The 19,975-nt window shown below is 53.0% G+C and overlaps 1 protein-coding gene across 1 annotated transcript in view; it reads right to left on the reverse strand.

The window, feature by feature from the left end:
* The window catches only part of SRRM4 (serine/arginine repetitive matrix 4), a 97,465-nt gene extending 78,017 nt beyond the window's left edge, over positions 1 to 19,448 (reverse strand). The window contains exon 1 of the mRNA XM_087828403.1: positions 19,241 to 19,448. Within this exon, the coding sequence (XP_087684529.1) occupies positions 19,241 to 19,371 (131 nt within the window). The 5' untranslated portion in view covers positions 19,372 to 19,448. The remainder of the gene's footprint in view (positions 1 to 19,240) is intronic.
* Positions 19,449 to 19,975: the final 527 nt, after the last annotated feature.

Genomic DNA, 19,975 nt, shown 5'->3' on the forward strand with positions numbered 1-19,975 from the left:
GGCCCATGTGGTGAGCACGTGGGAAATGCCTGCTGCACAAACCAAGGGTGCCCGTTCCCTTCAGGGCGGACAGCTGGCCTTCCGGGCGAGTGAGGCAGGGAAACCCCGGCCCTCCTCCCCGTGTCAATACTACTGGCTCATATCAGGACACTGGCTAATGTACGAGTTACAAACATTGCCACCAAAAGCATCCTAGCGACCGTTTACTGAGCAGGTAACCGTGTCAGGCCACGGCTGAGTGCTCTGTTATTTATGGAATCCTCCAGTGTAACCTGGGGGGGTATGACCAGCATCCCCCTTTTACAGATGAGGAAGGAGCTCAGGAAGGGGAAGCGGCCTGCCCAAGGGTGCGCAGGTTGGGATTTGAAACGGGATCTGTCAATGCGCCTTTTGCACCAAGATGCCCAAGACTGACAGGGGCCCGCCTGCAGGAGGCGCTGGTCTCCCTACTTTACAGGCCAGAGGCTGAGGCTGATCACATGCTCTGTCCCCTGCAACTCTGCCCCTCCCTAATCCCAGGGGAAGGCAGCAGGTGCTACTTCGGAGTCTTCCACCTAATCTTTTTTTTTTTTAAGTAATGTTTACATACATGACTCATACAGGGAGACTCTTGTAATTTATGAAACCATGGTCGTTAAATTCGTAGGCCACAGAGGTAAAGCTGAGCATCCGCCCACCCCGCTCTCCTTCAGCAAACGTGAGAGCATATGGGCATGGTTGTGACACGCAGGAGCAAGGGAACTAAGGAAAGAAAGGGAAAACGTTCTGACCTGAGCCGAAGAGGCAGCGTCTGAAAAAGTTGCTTGAAGCAATTAGTACTTGGGTCCTACTCACAGTTTTTGTTTATTAGTCGGTTTTCTTGGTCCTTGTCTATACCTCCCCCACACCCCAAGCTGTCGCAGGGTCTGGTATACAGTAGGTACTCAATAAATATTTGCTCTTTGCATGAATGGTCTCACTTGATTCAACCCAGTGAGGCGCTATTACTGTTCTATACAGAGGAACCAAAGCTCAGAGAGGTGAAGTAGTTGGCTGGAGGTCACACAGCCCGCAGGGAGCAGAGGCCGGTTAGACCCCAGTCGTAGAGAGTCCAGAATCTGGCTCTAGACACCCTGACGGCTGAGAGAGAGCTGGTCACGCAGAGCAGGTGGATTCAGGGTAGGAGAAGAAAACTGTAACTTTTCCAAATCTTCCCTTCAGCCGCTGGATCTGAGATCTGGCTCCTTGAGGCTGGGAGAGCTGTGACTTCCCTGTCATTCCTCCCCCCTAGTCTCTTATTTAATTGTCCTCTCCTAGCCTGCCCCCTCCCCCACTGAGTCCAGTCCCCTGGGGCTGCCCAAGATGACACTGGGTTGGACAATGGAAGTTCCCCTCCCGTTAGCATCTCGCTCCTGCGCCCTCCCAGCAGCTGTTGGGCAGGAGTGGCCTGAGGGCTGGCCCCACAAAAGCTTCACAAGCAACTGTGTCTACAACCTGTGTGTGTGTGTGTGTGTGTGTGTGTGTGTACACGGCCAGCATGCGCCTGGTCTCACCCCCGCCCCCTTGGGCGGGGCTCGGATTCATTACAGATTTTTCTCGGTGGTGCTGAGAGGAGGGAGGGGAAGGGGACCAGATGGCAGACAGGCGGGTGGCGGTAGGCCCTGCCTCCGCCGCCTCCTCTCACCGAGCAGATGCCCTAGGAACAAGGGCCCGGAGGCAGAGGCAGGATTAGAGGGGGAAACTCCGTATCAATTAGTGTCAAAGGCCCTGAAAGCTGGTGGGGGAGGGGCAGCCAGTTGGCTCGGCTAAGGAGGGGGAGGGGAGAGACCACTGATGGGGGGGCCAAGGCCAGCACACAAGGGGTTAACATGAATCTTCCCAGGGAGTTGGGAGGGAGGAAAAGACATAGCCTTAGAAATCATCAAGGGCAGCACCCTGCTTTCAAATGGGTAAACTGAGGCCAAGGAAGGAGAAGGGATTTGCTGGAAGTCTTACAGCCTCAGGACTGGGCTAATACTACTATCAGAGCTCTAATATTATTAGCTATTAGGTAACATTAGATACTATTAGATACTAGGTAATGCTAATGGATGTTGGATAATATTACTAATAATATTAGTATTCTTATAAGTAATAATACCAACAATTTTAACAGCGATGGAATAGTATTAGCCTCATTGCCGAGCACCCAACATATTAGGCAGATGGTTTTTTATCTAATTTAATCTCCCCAATGGCCTGATAAGCTAGGTCTTAAGAGCCTTGGTTTTATAGATGAAGAAATTAAGGCTCTGGAGGGCAGTGAGGCTGCTCACAGTCACACAGCCAATAGAGCCGGGCCTGAGTCTAACCCAGAACTGAGCCAACCAACCAACCAACAAACCAATCAACCAACCAACCAACCAACCAACCAACCAACCAACCAACCAACCAACAGCAAGGCTGGTCAGGATTCCTCGTTGGACTGAGGCTGGGTCTATGCTGGTTTAGAGCAGTAGCGCTCTTAACCCCTCACTTCTTTTACCCTAAAAAAGAGACCTGAATTTCAAGCCCCAAGACCAAATTTCAAGTTCAAGCTTAGTGTACAAGCTGTGTGACCTCGGGCAAGTCACTGAGCCTCTCTGAACTTGTTTACTCCTCTGTCCTGTGATGTCATCCGACAATAGAGGATGGGTACGTTTCTTTTGATAAGCGCCTATACTGGGATACTATGTAGGCATTAACAATGACAAGGTGGACAGATATTTGCTGATACGGGAAGATACTCAGGCTGTATTGTTAAGTTAAGGGGGGAACGTCTGAAATTAAAAAAATATATATGCCCAAAATATTCACAGTGGTTGTTATCCTGTGCCGTGATTTTGTGTGTGTGTCTGTCAATATTTACAAAAACCAGTATTAATACAAGTGACAAATATTTACAGGGTGTTTCTGACATCAGTCTTGCCCAGCCCTGAGTGTTACGAAGGCCCCAAGAGTCCGGCCCTGCAAACTACAAAGTGCCCCCCACACTCAAGGGCTGGTCTGTGTCTTGGGGTGGCGAAGATGGGAGCCAGGGTCTCATACACAGCTCTGCGAGAGGCCCGGCACTCCCGTAGCTCTAGGCAAAGGCATAAAGAGCCAGCATCTGCGGGCTGCCGGGGAGGGAAGGGTTAATGTGGAAATCCATAAAGCTGACCCTGGGGCGGCCCAGTTAGGAGACCATCTGCCAGCAGGCCAGCAGCTGCCAATCCCAGGCAGGCCCTGCCTCCTCCCAGGCTCCTCCCAGCCCACCACCCGCTCTGGGAGCAGCCCAGATGCCCGCGCCTGGCCTCTGTCCCCAGCCGGGGATCCTGCCAGGCACGATCGACAGACGCTTCGCCCCCCCCAGCAGCAGCTTTGGCACCGAGGCAATAAAGGTCACCAACTTTCTCACTTACGGTCTCATCTGACCAATAGATGCAGCGGCGTGTTTCCCATTGGAGAGCTGAGCAAACTGAGTCTCAGAGGAGCCAAATGACTTGGGCAAGGACGCAAATTCTCCTTGGGAGACAGCCCAGGCTCCGGGGGGAAGCAGCGAGCCCAGGTGCCCTGGCAGTCCCCCACGGGCACTGACCCCTCGGAGCAAGTGCCTCTTTTTGTACCCCGTCACCACCCCGTACTCCAGGGGCCAAGACTGGTTCTGTCCTGGGAGACCAAGGGACAGGACAGAGAAGAGTTAACTGGAGGGGCAGGTGGCGGAGGGACAGGATCCTCCCTGGAACCTGCCCAAATGTGACACTGAGCAGCTCAGGACTGGCGGCCAAAGGAGGCAGAGAGAGACCCCAAAGCTCCCAGAACAGATGGGCCAGCTGGGGCACGAGAGGGGCAAAATGGTGTCATAATCGTAAGGTGTCGAATTCCTCTGGTGCGCTCCCCGTTTCCACAGCCCGTTCGAGTCCATTATCTTGCTGGAGTCTCAGCGCCTCTGGACAGCAGAGGGCCAGGGACTGGGAGACCCATCTGGCAAGAGGAGGCCACTGAACTCAGAGAGGTGGAGAGGTTTGCCCAAGGTCACACAGCTCGTGTGCTGTCAGGACAGCCAGAAAAAGGGGATCAGTTCTCCTGAATACTAATCCATTCGATCTTCCAATTCCCAGCCCGGGAGCTTGGGGTGAGGAGATATATATATATATATATATATATATATATATATATATATATGCAATAAAATAGCAATAACAATAATAAAACCAACACGTGTTGGTCCCTTACAACATGCCAGGCACTGCTTTAAGCACTAAATGTGTATCATCTCACTTAATTCCCACTTTGGCCCTACATGAGGTAGGTATTACCATCGGCACCGATTTAACAGGAGATAGAGACAGGCTCACATGAATGAGTGAAATCACTTGCTCAGGGACACCATTATAAAGCAGTGGAGCCACGATTCAAACACAGCCCTGGCTGGTTTGGCTCAGTGGTTAGAGCATGGGTCCAAGGACTGAAGGGTCCTGGGTTCGATTCTGGCCAAGGGCTCATCTCTGGCCCCGGTCAGGGTGCATGCGGGAGGCAACCAATGGATGTGTCTCTCTCACGTCAATGTTTCTCTCTCACATCAATGTTTTTCTCTCTCTCTCCCTTCCACTCTCTCTGAAAAGCAATGGAAAAAATATCCTCAGGTGAGAATTTAAAAAAAAAAAAAAGACTGAAACATAGATCTCCCTGTCCCTCCACCACCAGAGGAGCGATTCCCAATCATCGCTGCCCATTAGAATCACCGGAGAGTTTAAAAAAATAACATCTTCTGCCCATGAGGAGGGCTTCCACCCGGGGCTCTGCTGGCACTGTCGTCGTCTTAGCCACATCTAGACAGCCACGCATACAAGATGTCTCATTTTTAGTTGGTGACCTCCCCTCATGACCTCTGCCAGCTTGCCTACTGAACAGTCCCAGACCCTTGAGGGAAAGCAAGTAGGGGAAATGGGAACGGAAAATACGTAGAAAATTGCCCTCATTTTTGATAGTCAGCGATTTTCGCAGCTGCTGACTTCAGTCTTTTGGGCGCGGCCCTGAGAGGATGGAGGAGCGCGGATGCCGCAGAACCCGGGGGGCTGGGGCTCAGGGCCAGCTGGGGGCTAGGAGGGCACAGAGCCATGCGGCTAGGGCTGGGCTTGGATGACACTATTGTTGGGGGGTGAGGAGAGACAGCACTTACCCCTCCCTGGTCCTCGACCATAGGCTGTACCCCAAGCCTGACAAGAAAGGACCTTCGGGGCACCACATTTTATGTGTGGAAGTGCGTGGAGAGGGAAGAACAGTGGTTCCCCCTTCCCTTACAGTTATCACCGCACAGCTCAAAGGCACGAACAGACGTAAAGGATTTGGGAAAGTGAAAAACACTATGCAGGTGCAAACTATTACTTGATAAATTAACTAGCTGATTGGCAAGGAGGTGGGATGGCACAGAGTTCTGGAATCAGATAGGACTGGGTTTGATGATGTTTTGACCTCTCTGAGCCTCAGTTTCCCCATCTGCAAAGTAGAAGTCAGCACACTCCCGCTCCGAGGGCACTGCGAGGCTTTAGCGAGTCAGTGCACACGAAATGCTTAGCATGACGGCCGGCTTGGCTTACGTTGCGGTCACTGTCGCTGTTCCTCTTGCTATTATTATTATAAATAACTCAATTAGTCTTAGTTTTCTCATCTGTGAAATGGAAAAAGACAGTCTACCCAGCTCACAGTGATTTCATTTTCTGGAGTTCTTTAAAAATGCAATATGCCAACTCTGCGTGTAAGATGAATCGCCCCCCCCCCTCACTAGGCACAGCTGGGAAAGGATGCAGTAAGGGGAGATGGGGCTCCCCGAGGCCGCCCCTCCTCGCTGGCTCCCCCTCCCACGTGGCATTCAGGTCCCCGGGCAGGAGGCAGCTGGCTGCTCCGTCCTGGCTCTGGGTTCCAGAGCCCCTGCAGCCATGGGCTCCTGCAGCCTCCCAGCGTCCTGCTGGCAGAGCAGAGCCAGAAACAGCTCCCTCGGTGCAGGACACCCGCTTCCTCTCCTCCCCCCGCCTCAGCTGCCTGGCTTGCCTGAGGAGATCATCCGACGTGTCCGCTGAGCTTGGCAATCTGGGGAGCCGGCAGCGGGCAGGCTGGTCCTGGGGCCCTGCCTTCACCAACGTGGTCTGTGCCTTGTCGTCTGAATCCCACCCGGCAGCCAAGTCCTCTCCCGCTGGTTGACTCAACAAATATCTATCGTGTACTAGCTTGTGCCAAGCACTGGGCTAGACTGCTTTCCGATTATATGTGCGCAGCCAAATCTTACTGGCTAAACCACTCCTCCCAGGGGATCGAGCACCGTGCCTGTTCCTAGTTCTAAGTAAATACACATCGGGCATCACTTGTGTCCTGGGCCCTGCCCTAGTTGCTGGACCTACGGAGATAAACAAGACAAAAAGCCCTCCGGCCAAATATATACATTCCCACGCTAATTAAAAGGTTCCGGGGATTGCTATTCTATTGACATTTCTATCCGTCAACCTAATGGTTTATGTATTTAACAGTAGTTATCAGAGCTGATTAGCCACCGACCAGCTTCTTTCGCCTGGGGCAAGTGACTCCGCCTTTCTGAGGTTCTGGTTTTTTTTACCTGAAAAATGAGCAGGCGCCCTGTGATGAACATGAGTTGAAATGATGGATGTGAAGAGCCTGGCACCAGGAGCATGGTGAGTGTTCGATGGCTGGTGCTTGATCTGATTGACCCCAAAGCAAAAGATAAAGGTAGAGCCTCCATTCCGCCGCCTCCTTTCCTGCACCAGTGGCAGACATCACTAATCGATCGGCGATCGGCGCGCTCCTTGCTCCTGATCTCAGATACAGCCCCAGGAGCCACCTCCGCTTCAGGCAGCTGCTGCTAGTAGAAGCTGTTGACACTGTGGAACTTTTTATCCACTTGGTTGTGTGCGTCTGTGGTTTGGTTGACACTCTATGGAGAATCTCTCTTTCCTCTCTGAACTTGGTTCCTGGGTGCTGAGGGTCACTTCCTTAGAGACTGAACCCCATGGGCACAGGCCGGTGCCTGCAGGTGCTGTCCATTAAATGCAGGTGCCGACTGGCATTCTTCGGAGCAGCAACTTTGGCTCCCATATTGTGCTGAACTGCTGATTGATCTTGGGCAAGTCACGCATTCTCCCTGGACAACTGTGATTATTTTTTTTTCCTCACGTGTGTTAGTCAGACGTGGTGGTGGAGATCTGGGCTGCGGGAGCCCTACAAGCCTGGGTTCTGCATCCAGTGCACTTCCTGGCTGTGTTACCTTGGAGAAGTCACACAACCTTCCTGAACCTCAGCTTCTTTGTCTATTAACTGGAGAGGGGAACGGTACCCATCACAAAAGCTGAAGGGGCTTAAAGGAGAGGTTGTGTGTGCCATGGGGTGATACTTTGATATTCATTCACGTGACGTGTTTCCTCCCAGTATTTCCCCCTTTTTCTTAACCATTTAAGCAGACCCTGGGCTCTACTCTCATTGCCTCGGCGGGGGTGGGGCATGTGTCAGGACTGAACATGGGAGGACTATGAGAGTGTTTTTAGCTTCTGCGTTTTGGAAAAGTCAAAGCGTTTAGGAGAAGGGGACTTATGGATGAGAGAGAAATACAAAGGAAGAAAAATTTCTCTAGAGCAGAAGCAGATTGCCTCTGGACTGGGGAGACGAGGGGAAGAGAAAGCAGAAGGGAAGGAGGAATGATGGGTGTCACCATGGTAACACGTGTGAACCAACGGCCAATAGCCAGAGCTCTGCCATGCTGGGCAACCTTGGGCAAGTAAAATAACCTCTCTGGGCCGTGTTCTCCCTTACAATGTAAGGCTGTTTTTAATCACCCTATAAGATAGAGCAAGGAAGTGGCAAATCCTGCTGCTTAACAAATACCTGTTCTCCCAGCCCCTCCCTCAACACCAACGCTCTGGCCCCTGGTCCCCTGCATCGCCCTCTTTGAGTTTAGCTCCGCTCAAGGAAACATGTGGCTCACTACCAGCATCTCTTATCTCCCTGTCTTGAAGGTTTATCCCTCTTCATAGGTGGCTCGATAATCTTCTTGCTGGAAGAGCACTTGTGGCATGAAAGCCATTTCCTGCTGGCTGGTTCTTCTGAGTGGCTGCCCAGTGTAGGAGGGAACCATCGCTACCCTGGGCAACGCCTCACCCACCCCCGAGGTCAGCCGCGCTGCCAGCCGGACCCTCCCCCGCTACCTGAGCCCGGCCTCCACGGAAGGGATCATCTAAAAACTTGAAGGCAGGAGGACAGTTAGGCCGCACCTGTGACACCTTATGTGCCGTGTCTTGCCCCTGAGGAAGAAAGTGCTGGGTCACAGAAGGCTGTGGCGGCAAACACACGCAGGCTGCAATCCTAACTCGGCCCCTACAAGATGAGGACCTTGGCCGAGCTGCTTGACCCCTCTGAACCTCGCCCCCACCGTGTACAAAACGGGGACAGTGGTACCTACGGCCTAGCTGGGGTGGACACAATGAAATAATATCTACACACTGCCACAGAGCGTGGCTGTTGAACAGGAGATAGCTACGGCTGCACGGCCTCACAACTAACTAGTGTGACCTTGGGCACCTGACCTGCTCACACTCCGATTCTCTGTCACGGTGTTCACTCCTGCCCCGCGTGCTAAGCGCTACTTATGTATAGACATGCGTCCCCTCCGCGACTGTAAGCAACCTGAGAGCAGAGGGAATTTTGTTCAGTGTTGCGCTTTGTGTATAATAGAAGCTCAGTGCCGAGCGAAGATGTGAATGAAGGAAGGGAGATGCAATCCCTCGGCACAGGCTAAAAAATAAAGGATCGTGGCAACTGTGATCCTTTGTTTCTGATAGGAATGGATGTGTAGGGTCATTTAAATCTCCAGAGCAAAAAGGCCTCAGCGCAGAACACCAAGCCTAAGGGGCCTAGCTTCTTCGGGACCACGAGGTTTTAGGTGTCTGGAAAGAACTAAGATCGGGAGGCCAAATTCAACCAGGTTTTCTGGCTCTCAGGCCTTGGAAAAGAAAATATCTGAGCTGCTATTTCTTACCCTCTATGAAATGAAATGAAGAAACCCTTACGTTACCATAAATATAGGGGAATAGTGAAGACACAAAGTAGATGCTCAATAAATGTCTGTTGGGTGGGTTGGTAAATGACAGAAGAAAATAGCTGGAGAATGGACACATGGGTGGTTGGAAGAATGAATGAATGAATGAATGAATGAATGAATGAATGAATGAATGAATGAATGCAAGCCTCCTTGATCAATGGGTGGATGGACGGATCGATGGCTAGGTAGTGAGTGGATGGACGGAGTAGATGATGCTGAATGTGTGGTGAGCGGGCGGACGGGTGGATCCAGCAAGCAGGCAGCATCGAGCCTGTGCAGAATGACCTTGATTTTGTAATGGCTGCGCCTAACTGGGTCAGCCTGGGGTAGGTATTGCAATGAGAAGCCCAAATTGTTCACTCAGGGAAGGTTCAGTCTCCTCCTTTCCCTCTCTTCCCAGGGAAACTTGCTTCCAGGGGGGCTGCCACATGCACGTGGCATCAAACTCCGTCGGTGAGTGTGCTCACCCCGAAATAAAACAGCTGGGCAGTGCCAGGGGACACACGTCCTGAGCCGCTTTCTCTCTTGGGCATCACTGCGGCACTGGGCGGAGCAGAACGGAGCCACATCCTGAGACATGGTACCAGCTTGTCAAGAACGTCCCTGTTCCCACAGGGTGCCCCTCGTTTCCACAGGGTGCCCCTCGTTTCCACAGGGTGCCCCTCGTTTCTACAGGGTGCCTCTCGTTTCCACAGGGTGCCTCTCGTTTCCACAGGGTGCTCCTTGTTTCCACAGGGTGCTCCTTGCTTTTCTAATCTTTCCTTCCTGTGCCAGGGGATTGGCGGAGCAGATGTTCCCACCCGGTGGAGGATACAAATTCTCTCTTAGTATTTCTCAGCTGTGTACTTTTAGGCAGGTTACTTACCCTCTCTGATCCTTCATTTTCTCATCTACAAAATGAAGAAGCTGTGTTTGTGTTCCTCAAAGGTCCCCTCTGGCTAAATGCCACAGTGAGTGATGCCAGTTTGTAAGAACCTAACCATTGGAAGGTGCCTTTATGAGAATGGTTTCCTGCTGGAGACAAATGTCCCACAGTAAATGGTGGCCCTGAGCCATCCCGCACCACTGCCCAGATTCCTACTTCCTGTGAGAGTAGGCCCGGCCCGAGTCACCTGCCACCTGGCCATGGGAGCGAGGCTGGCCAGACAAAAGCCTCCTTATCAGCTGGAAGCTCTGAAATATGATCCCAGAAACAGCCAGAGCTGCTCACCTGCTCTGCGAGGCACGGGCCGGGTACAGATGGGCACCTCTTCAGGGTCCCCAGATCAGGCTTTGGGCAGCATGTGCCACAGGAGGTCTTTATGGGGCAGGGTGCCGTATCTCACAGTGGGGGTGGGGAGCAAGAGAGCGGTGACTAGTCACCTGATCACGGCGGGGAAGTTCAAACACAAACCCTGACGGTGGGCAAATACCACTTTCCCGAACACAGAGCTCACCCAGGCTGGCTCAGGCTAGAGACCTTGGGCAATCCCCCACCTTTGTGGGTCTCAGTTTCCCTAGCCAAGAAATGAGGAGCTGAGTTAGATTACTGGGCCCTAAAGATCCTTTGATCTCATGTCTCTCAGGAAGAGAGTTTGAGAAGGAAACCCCCACATAAGTGTATTTACTTATAAATCATATATACACACTGCTGTTCCAAAACATGTATATGATAAAACACATCCCTCACCCTTCCACATGTAAAATGAAGAGATCGGGTGACCTCTAAACCCTTTAGCTCTAAATTCTGATGCTGCACCTCTGTGCGTCTCTGAATTTCCTCATTGGTACCTGCATGCCCTCATAATTATTCATTCAACAAATATTTAAAGATCTCCAACCATGGGCCACTGTCCTAGGTGCTGAGATACAGCTGAGACAGACATAGTCTCTACCCTCAGTAGTTCAAACAGTTCTCAAAGGAAATAACATCGCTGTTTTCAAATATTGGCCATTTCAGACTATCAGGCATGAAAGTGATGTGATGAAGGGAAAGTGTGAAAATTCATGCATCCAACCAACATCTGTTTGGCTCTCTGCTATGTATCAGGTGAGAGAGAGACACCAAAATGCACACAGACTGTCTCTGTCCTCATGAAGCTCATGGTCTATTAGGAGAGGTACGCTTTAATCAACTATCCCGCAATCAATATAAAATTATGTGTCGAGAACCAAGAGGGGCACTACAGTGCTAAAAAAGTCTGTAATGTGGGGCGTGACCTAGTCTGGAGCACTATGTATGGAAGGATTCCCTAAGAAAACAGCATTGAGCTGAGATTTTAAAGGGCAATAGGTGTCAAATTAGGCACCAAGGAAGAGGGGAGCTTTCCTGGCAGCATGTGCAAAGGCCCTGAGGCAGGAAGGTCATGGAAAGTTTGAGTAACTAAAAGGAGTAGGATGCAGCAGGAGGAGAGGGAGTGAGGGGCAGTATTTTAGGAATGAGTACGGAATCAGATAATAGATGAAACGTGCCGAGCACAGGGCTGGGCACACAGTAACAGAAGGAGCTCAGCATACACGTTCCCACCATGAGTGAGCGCACACGCACCATGAACGCGCACACTTCAGGCCCAGATGGCGCCTCTCCTCCCGCAGGAGTGTGACTGTCTTGTAAAATTCCAGCTCACTTGCGTAAGCTTAACTTTTAATGAAGCCAAAGAACAGTGATCCGGTGTTTCTGCTCAGCGAAGCTGTCAGCAGGATGTAAGCCCTGGGAATCCGGCAACTAGGGGATTCTCCTGATGAGAAACATTTGCGTCCAGAGGATCTTAATATTTGTTTTGAACAGATACATGTAGACACGAATTACTTAATGACTGTTTTAGGGTTCGGCATTGTTCCTGTATTTGGTTTGGCTTTGTCTCTATGACATCTTAATTCTGTGTTTTATTTCACGGAGCTCCGCACACAGGCTGTGGCATATGGGAGCTCCCTCAGCGAAATCGCGGATGGAGTGGGGGCGGGGAGAGCGAGCAGCCTGTATGCAGCGGAGGGGGCCGCTGGGCGACAGGGACGGCCTAGGTTTGTGCGCGCTGAGTATGAGAGATACATCAAACCCTCGCCGTCATGGGAACAAGATTTGCCACTGCCATTTGGAAGTCTAAACAGTGTCTTTTTCAATTTCCTAATCTGATTGATCACAATCAGAGAGACTGTAAATTTCATGCTTGTCCATAGCACACGGAAGGCCCAGCTAGGCATCGACACTGCTACTCAAAGTCGTCCCTGGCTGCACTGGAGTCGGGAGAGAGGAGCCGAGAGGAGCAGAGCAGACCCAGGACCCTGACTGAGAGGGCAGGAGCCCCACGGCGACCCCCCCACCCCCCCCCCCGTCTCTTCCCAGTCTAGGAGCTACGGACCCAGGAGGTCCTTAACTGGCTTACAAGGTGCTGCTTCCTCTGTTTGCTGCCTACGTCTCTTCTGGGGAGTCCCCTCCTGTCTTCCCCTTGCTCACTCGGCTCCAGCCACATGGGCTTTCTTGCTGTTCCGCAAACACACCCAGCTTGCTTCTACCCCAGGGCCTTGGCACTTGCTGTTCCCTCTGTCTCAAACACTCCCCTTCCCCCCCAGTTATCCTCATGGCTTGCTCCTTCCCCTCCCCCCAGGTCCCTGACCCCTCCACCCAACACTGAGGCCCTGCCCTCTCCCTCCATCCCTTCCCCCGTCTTGATTCCTCTCTAAGGCCCTTACTGCCGCCTGACCTAGTGTGTCGGTGTTTCTTCACTTATCCCTCTCCCTGCACTAGAGCGGGAGCCTCACGTCGGTTCACTGCTACATGGAATAGGAGCCCGATAACACTGGTGAACGAATGCAAGCACGACTTCATTTTTCTAGCCTTAGGCAGCTTCGTCCCCATGAGGCATTCGTTCCTCAGTGGTTTGGCTGCGACGCGTGTGGGCTCACTCTGGTCCCCTCCACCATCGGCGGTTGCTCCAGGAATGCAGACTGAATTTCGCTTTAGCCAGAGCTGGACCTTGAAGGACAAGAAACCCAATGGCCCAACACCAGGCTCTGCATCCCTGAGCCCGTGATGGGAAGTTGGGAATTTTAGAGTACCTGGGCTGTCCCCTCCCACCGCCCTCCTTCATTAGCACTGATTACGGGTCCCCAGCAGGTAAGGTCCCCCCAAGGGCATGCGACCTTCCTTGAGACTCTACTGGGGATAAAGGCCTTTTTCATTCTCAGCACCCTTCGCATTTCTAGGTAAAACTGATGAAATAAACAAATCATTGCCATGGTACAGATCAGATAACTAAGGAAACTGTGATTATAAGCAAGCGACCCCGTGCCTCAGAGGGTTGCCCTCTCCCCTGGCTTCCCACACCCCCTTTCTTTATTCCTACCTACACTCTGCGGTGCTCCAGGCGGCCAGCCCCGTGTCACACAGACGCGTGTTTGTGAATACCCTTCCAGGGCCCTCAAAGGGAGACACTGCGTTCCATTCCTCTTTTCCTCCCTGACGGGCCTGGCACGTTGTACGAACGAAAACCAAAATTTATTATTAATAGCAAGAGCTGACACTGACGGAGTCTTTCCTGTGTGCCAAACAGCACTTTCCAGAAAGCAGTTCATTCAGTCCTCACAACAGCCCTGGGAGGTGGCTACTATTATTAGCCCCATTGTGTGGATGGAGAAACCGAGGTGTAGAATGTCAAGTTGCTGGCCCAAAGTCACACAGCCAGTAAGCGTTTGCAAACAGTGAGAGGGAACATTTCTTTTGATCAGATTTTTCCCAACAGCTCTACACATCCCCAGTGGCTCTTTGGGGAATGTGAAAATCATGTTCCCAAATGAATGCAGAGCAATGGGGTGGGCAGGTGGTAAGGCCAAGGGACCCCAGCTGTCACCACCAGGCAACCCCAGCCCAGGGGGTGAGGGGTGTGGCAGTCTCTCTGGCTGCATCTCATCAGGTGGCTCATGTCATAGTAACGAGACTGCCATTTTTGGGGCGGGGGTCTTGATCTGTGCCGGGCGCTGGGCTGTGCTCTTTCTATGAATTACCTCACTCATGCCTCACTACAACCCCATCTGCTGAGTATTTCACATGGGGAAAGTGGGGCACGGAGCAGTGAAGTGACTAGCAGATCCCGAAGGTAGGGAAGGGCAAGGCAGAATTTCGGTCCAGGGGGTCCTGATTTCCGAGCTCAAGCCTTTGACCATTTTGTTTTCTCCACCTCAGAAACACCCCCTCACACCTCCGAGCAAATCTCAGCATCAAGCAATTAAAGAGCTCTGGCTTTGTTGAGCCCCTGCAAATTCTTCCACCTCCCAGGAAAGTACAATCTGAAAGAGAGAATATTTTTTAAGATTCACTGTGCCCCTGCAGCCTGCCTGAGGTGCTCACAAAGCAGAAGGCACACGACCCAGGCTTCTTTCCTCATTAAGGGAGCTGGGCTTTTAGGGCCATTCCCCCTTCTGGGTGGCTTGGAGTGCGGGGCGGCGGGGGAGGGGAGTTCATGGAGACTCACATAGGCCTAGACAGCACTTCCAGGTGGCATTGAGTCCAACCACCTGCCTTTGTACCAGCCGACATATCTAATCTCCCAGACAGACAGACAGACAGACATCTCTATCTGGGGAGCTTCACTCCGATGCTAGGGAGAGTGGAGTCTGTTTGCGGGGTGTGTGTCTCTGGATTGCGCTGATCAGATTCCCAGGGTGTCAGGACTGGGAGTGGCGCTGGGAGAGAGCTGCTGGGCTGCTGGATTTGCACCGTGTACTCACTCAATGAACACATCCGACTGTCACTGACATGTCCCGCGGCCCGGGGCTCTCAAATAGCTCGCTGCCCAGTGAACATGCCAGCCGTGTGGGACGTGATCCCCTCCCGACCCCTGCACGCCACTTGACAGGTTTCACCTTTCAGAAGGAGAGAGGCCAGACCGAAACCGTATCACGCCCTTCCCAGAGAAAAGCCTCACTGGCCGCCAGGGCGAGCTTTCTCCGTGACCCTGGCTCTTAACCACAGGCTGTCAGGAAATCACTCCCAGCAGCCCCTCACTGGGCTCCCGGGGGCAGAGTCAGCACAAATTGATCTCTTGGCACGAAGGGGAGTCTTGAATTAAATGGTTCAAAGGCATTTTTCCCGACTTACAATTTGGCCATCTTTCCCTTTCTGCGGTAAAATCTGCAACAGTTTGGGATTTATGATCCTTTGGACAGGGACTGGGCTGAAGTCTGCTTCTGGACCATTCTGAATGGAAAGGCTTTTCGAAGAAAATTAATAATTTGCCAAAAAAATTGTAAAGGGAATGCTTATTCTATTTTAATGAGGGGGGCCTTCTCTAGGCCTTTACTATTGCGCTTTGTATCCACAAACAATTGATATGCTAATCACAAATGATGTTTACATGCTCATTAAGTCCTCAGCTACTACTGGGCCACATGATTATGATTATTACGGTCTGAGCAGGCCTCAAACACTAGGCTTTCCGCTTGGAGTCTAAACTTCTTGGGTACAAACTTTTCTGGACTAAGCAATTAGCAAAGATAATGAATTAATTCCAGGGAAAATGACTATACTTCTTTGGCAGGGACAGAAAGGAAGGGGGGGGGGGGCTCTTACACTCCAAGGATCTTGTTGACTCACACTGGTCGCTTTCAGCTGGTATAGGGTGAGGTTTGAACGTGATGACCCTACCTCCTGGTTTGCCTGGGTAGTTCCTATTATGCCTCCCACCCTGGGCGAACTGCTCACAGCAACCCCTTCCTATCCCCCGTGCTAGGAACCCCAAATTACATAGTTTGCTCTGGATTTAACGGAACTAGGGATTAACATTGTGATTTTTTTTTTTCCCCCCAAGGAGTTTGAGGCTTCTCTAGACTGGCAGCTGCTGGTCATCTCTGCACAAACCTGAAGGATACTCTGTAAAGCTGTCGTACCAATCCTTGCTGAATCCAGATCATTCTTCAACTGAGTCAGATCAGAACGCAGCCCACCTGCCCTTAGGGAGGGAAATCACGGGAACACTCCCCCCCTTGGGGTCTGTTAATTCCATCTCAATGTAGTTGCCCGCCAGGAGTTGAAATCCCACTATTTTTACTGTCAGCATTAATGAGGGAGGGGGGAGAGAAATGGATGGGCGCGAAGAGCACAGTACTGGAAGGAACTGTTGATTTCCTTGGGCCGACATAGCTCCGAGCTGTTTGTGTCAGAGGCAGTGTCTATTAAGCAATCGCTGTGGGGAGTGCTGTACCTGCCTCAGTCCTCATAACCCACTGCCCAAGACGGCTACGGTTACTATTTCTATTCTCAAGCTGACAAAACAGGCTCAGCATGGTAGAGCCACTTGTCCCGGACGCTCAGCTGAACGGTGGAACCAGGGTAGGAATCCAGGTTTGTCTGCAGCTCGGGTCTGAACTCGTCACCACTATGATGTACGGCCTCCCGCTCGGTTATACTGTCCTGACATTTGAGTCAGACATCTGCTGGCAATCTGATACATTATAAAGCTACTGCTTCATCAAGTATGCCGCTCGGGGGGAGCGGAGGGGAGAGGGGAATAGGGGATGCTTTGCCTGGAGTGCTTGTATGATGTATGCATATTGCTAAGGAACCAACGAATTGAATGTAAGTGTCTATCCTGGTACTAAATTATCTTCGGAGATAGACTTAAAATATCCTGGGGAAGTTCATTCGGGGGGTAGCCCTCATCTATAAACAAATACGACGTGTGTAACCAACAGAGCTGGCTGGTGGTTCACCCGCCTCCTCCCCCATCTCCCCGCAGACAGCGACAGGAGCTGATCTGCTGACTGTGAACGGGGCTTGACTCATGGAACTAAACAACATTTCTGATGAGACCAAGTCCCCGGGCTGCCTCCGGCGGAAGCTGCTGGGGCCCAGCCGATGCGACACCCATGCCTCTGTCCCTCTCAGTCCCAAGAACTCTGATTTAGAAACGTGGCACTTTCACCCTTAGGTGAGCATAGGGCGGTAAAGAGGTGGACACTGACCACCCCTGGGTGTGGCTGGCTGGGGTGACGAGGGACATGATTCGGGTTTGACAGACAGTCTGTCAGAACACAACTCAAACCCAGCCCTTCCCGAAGGCTTGAACACAAATGCTTGCTGCTCACTCCCCGCCCGAAACCAGGAGTAACATCAGCCGTAAAGCCGGAGTGTGTTCTACGGGGAGGCCGCACCTGTCATAGAAGTATTGGAGGGGGTCCTTCCCGCAAGACGAACGCGAGGGGCTTACGGCTCAGACTTTCACCTCAGGGGTGGAGACTCAGAACATTAAAAGGCACGGGGGGGGGGGGAGCGGGAAATAATCCCTGTGTGGGGAGGGTTGGCTGCTGTGAGATTCTCAGATGGATGAGACTGGGGTTGATACAAAGATACGAAAAGCATGAGAGTTGGGAGACCTCGTGGGCAATTTGTGGGACTGAAAATACAACCAAGAAAAGAGCATGTCAGTAACAGACCAGCAGGCACAGGGTGAGGGCATCACCAAGCCAGGCGGACATTAGGCAAGCTTTTCAGAACGAAAATACCACCAGGAATCTGCTCCCCCGTCCCTGGACCCCTGAAATATACAGGTGACCCTGGATGAAATGCCACACTTCTGGCTTCCCGTGAAGATTGCCTCTAGTCCCTTCGACAAGGGCATATTTTTTGGCCAATGCAGCACCTGATCTGCCAACAGTAGGTGCACTCACTCCAAAGGTGGACCGGATGGCAGGAACCCAAGAAAATAAAACTGCTGACGTCAAAACTCTCTACAAAGAGCCTCCTTCCAAGCAGAGAAACATCAGCTTTGGATGGCACTGGTGTTATGGTTTCCCTCTCCGGCCTGTGCCACAGGGTGAACCCTCTTTCCCATCCACAGATACTGGCCGCCTGCTACATCCTGCTGGCCCATCACCCCGTCCGCCCATTCCCAACGCGGGGCACCCATTTTTCTAAAGACCCAGCTGAGCCGGGTCCCTATCAGACCTCGAAAAGTTCCCCAGGCTGAGGAACTTCGATTTCAGGGAGGCTTCCCTGTCAGCCCTCCGCCCCGCAGCGGCTGGAAAGTTCGGATTCAGTTGTCGCAGGAGGGGCATTCTTTCTGGAGCACTTTCCCAGCATATTTTCAATGTGCTCCCTAATGTTGCCTGCCGGGGTTAACAAACCCTCCAAGTGGTCTCCCCTGGGCCACTTCTTTCTTTGTCTCCCACCAAACCACTCACCCAACTCCAGCAAATTATCAGTTTTCCTACTGCCTCAATTTTCCCTGACAGGGGGCACAGCCTTCTCCCCTTTCATTCTCAAACTCCTCTAGATCAAGCGATTCATGAAAAGAAGAGCTGGGTTTCCTCTACCCTGGAACGCTTCTGGTTTTGCTCAGCCTTCCCTCCGTTCACCCCACATCCCCTTCTGCCTCTTTCCGCATCCCCGGTCATTTCTTCCCTTACCTACTCCCCCCCGCATCACACCAGGTCCACCAGCACCGCCTAAGGACCTCTCCTCCTGCCCGAGTTCAAAGCAATCCGGTCCTTTTTTGAAAAACGGGGTAAAACTCTTCCAAGATCATCTCCGTGATCTCGGGAGGCCCCTCCCTGACTCCTCAGCTCAGTTCCTGGTTTTGGATGCTGGGGAGGAGAGGCTTCAGCAGCAACAGCAGCCAGAAAGGCAGGGAGCAGGGTGCTGTTTGGGGTGCATCTGAGGGAACAGCATATGGGCGGGCGGCTTTTGTCCAAACCTTCAGAGCTCGCTAGTTTCTGAGCTGAGCGAAGTGTGTCACTATCTGGGAGCACTGCTCAAGCAGGGCCAGCCCGCATCTGCTCCTTTTTTGTACACCTCTGGCCACCTCAAATCCACCATGTTCCCCCCACCACCACCCACCCCGGGCTCTGAGCTCTGCGACACCAAGAAAAGTTTCTCAGTCAAGTCGTATCCCACCTGCACCGCCCACCCTAAGCAAGCGAAATCGCTTGAACAGAAGCTGCCAGGTCAGCACAGCGCCGTGCTGCTCCTCGCTCAAGACTCTCTGTCCCTTCTCACCAGCCTCCACCTCCTACAAGCAATTGGTTCCCGTGTGCCAGCCACACGGAGAGAGCGAGCGCGCGCGAGCAGTGACAGCAAAAGGCAGGCACCCCGTCCGGCCCAGCTGTCTGCATCCACCCTTCAGGGCTCTGGGGCACAGGCCAGAAAACGGGGAGCATCAGGGTCTCCCCTCTTAAGAAGGAGGTCATTACCTTGGCAGCGGCTTGCGGGCTGTGATGCTGGCGACAATGATGCTCTCAGGACGTGGGGTGGCCACAGCCTTAAAGGTTCCTCGCCAGAACTTCTCAAAGAGCTGCTTCTCGCCTTGCTGAACGCTCGCCATGGCCCACGCGGAGGGCCCGGCCGCCCGGGCCGCTGTCCGAAGTGCTGAAACGTGGATTCCAAACCGGGGCGCACCCGGCACCGCGCGCACCGTCCGCGCGCCGCGCAGAGCGATGGGGTGGGAGAGATCGGGGTTCAGGGCGGGGGGATGGGGAGCCTCGTTGCCCCTGGCTTTCTTCGGCTCCTGGGCGGGCTCTGGGCTGCGCTCGGAGCCGGCGGAGCTTCCGCGCCCCGGGTTAGGGGAGGGGGCGCCGGCAGAGAAGCGGCGGCGCGGTGGTCGGCGCGCGGTGCGGTGCGGGGCGCGCGCGGGCGAGCTCGGGCGCGCCCGGGTTTTGTCTCGCTCGCCGCGTGACGTCGGAGGAGGAGGCTGGTCGCGCGAGCTGCGCTTTCCTCCCCCTTCCCCGTCTCTCCTCCCCCGGCTCAGCCTCCCGCCGCCATCTGCATAACAAAAGCCCGCAGGTCCTGGGAAGAGAAAGGGCGGGGCGTGCGCCTGTCACTCGGGCCCCCCGCCCTCCCCGCGGCGACAGAGTTGCTGCGCTGACCGGAGGAGAAGCCACCCGGCGCCCACCCGGAACCGAACCGGGCCCGCAGATCCTGCGGCCCAG

Source organism: Miniopterus natalensis, chromosome 20 (genome assembly GCF_054644295.1).
Source record: "Miniopterus natalensis isolate mMinNat1 chromosome 20, mMinNat1.hap1, whole genome shotgun sequence".
NCBI lineage: Eukaryota > Metazoa > Chordata > Mammalia > Chiroptera > Miniopteridae > Miniopterus > Miniopterus natalensis.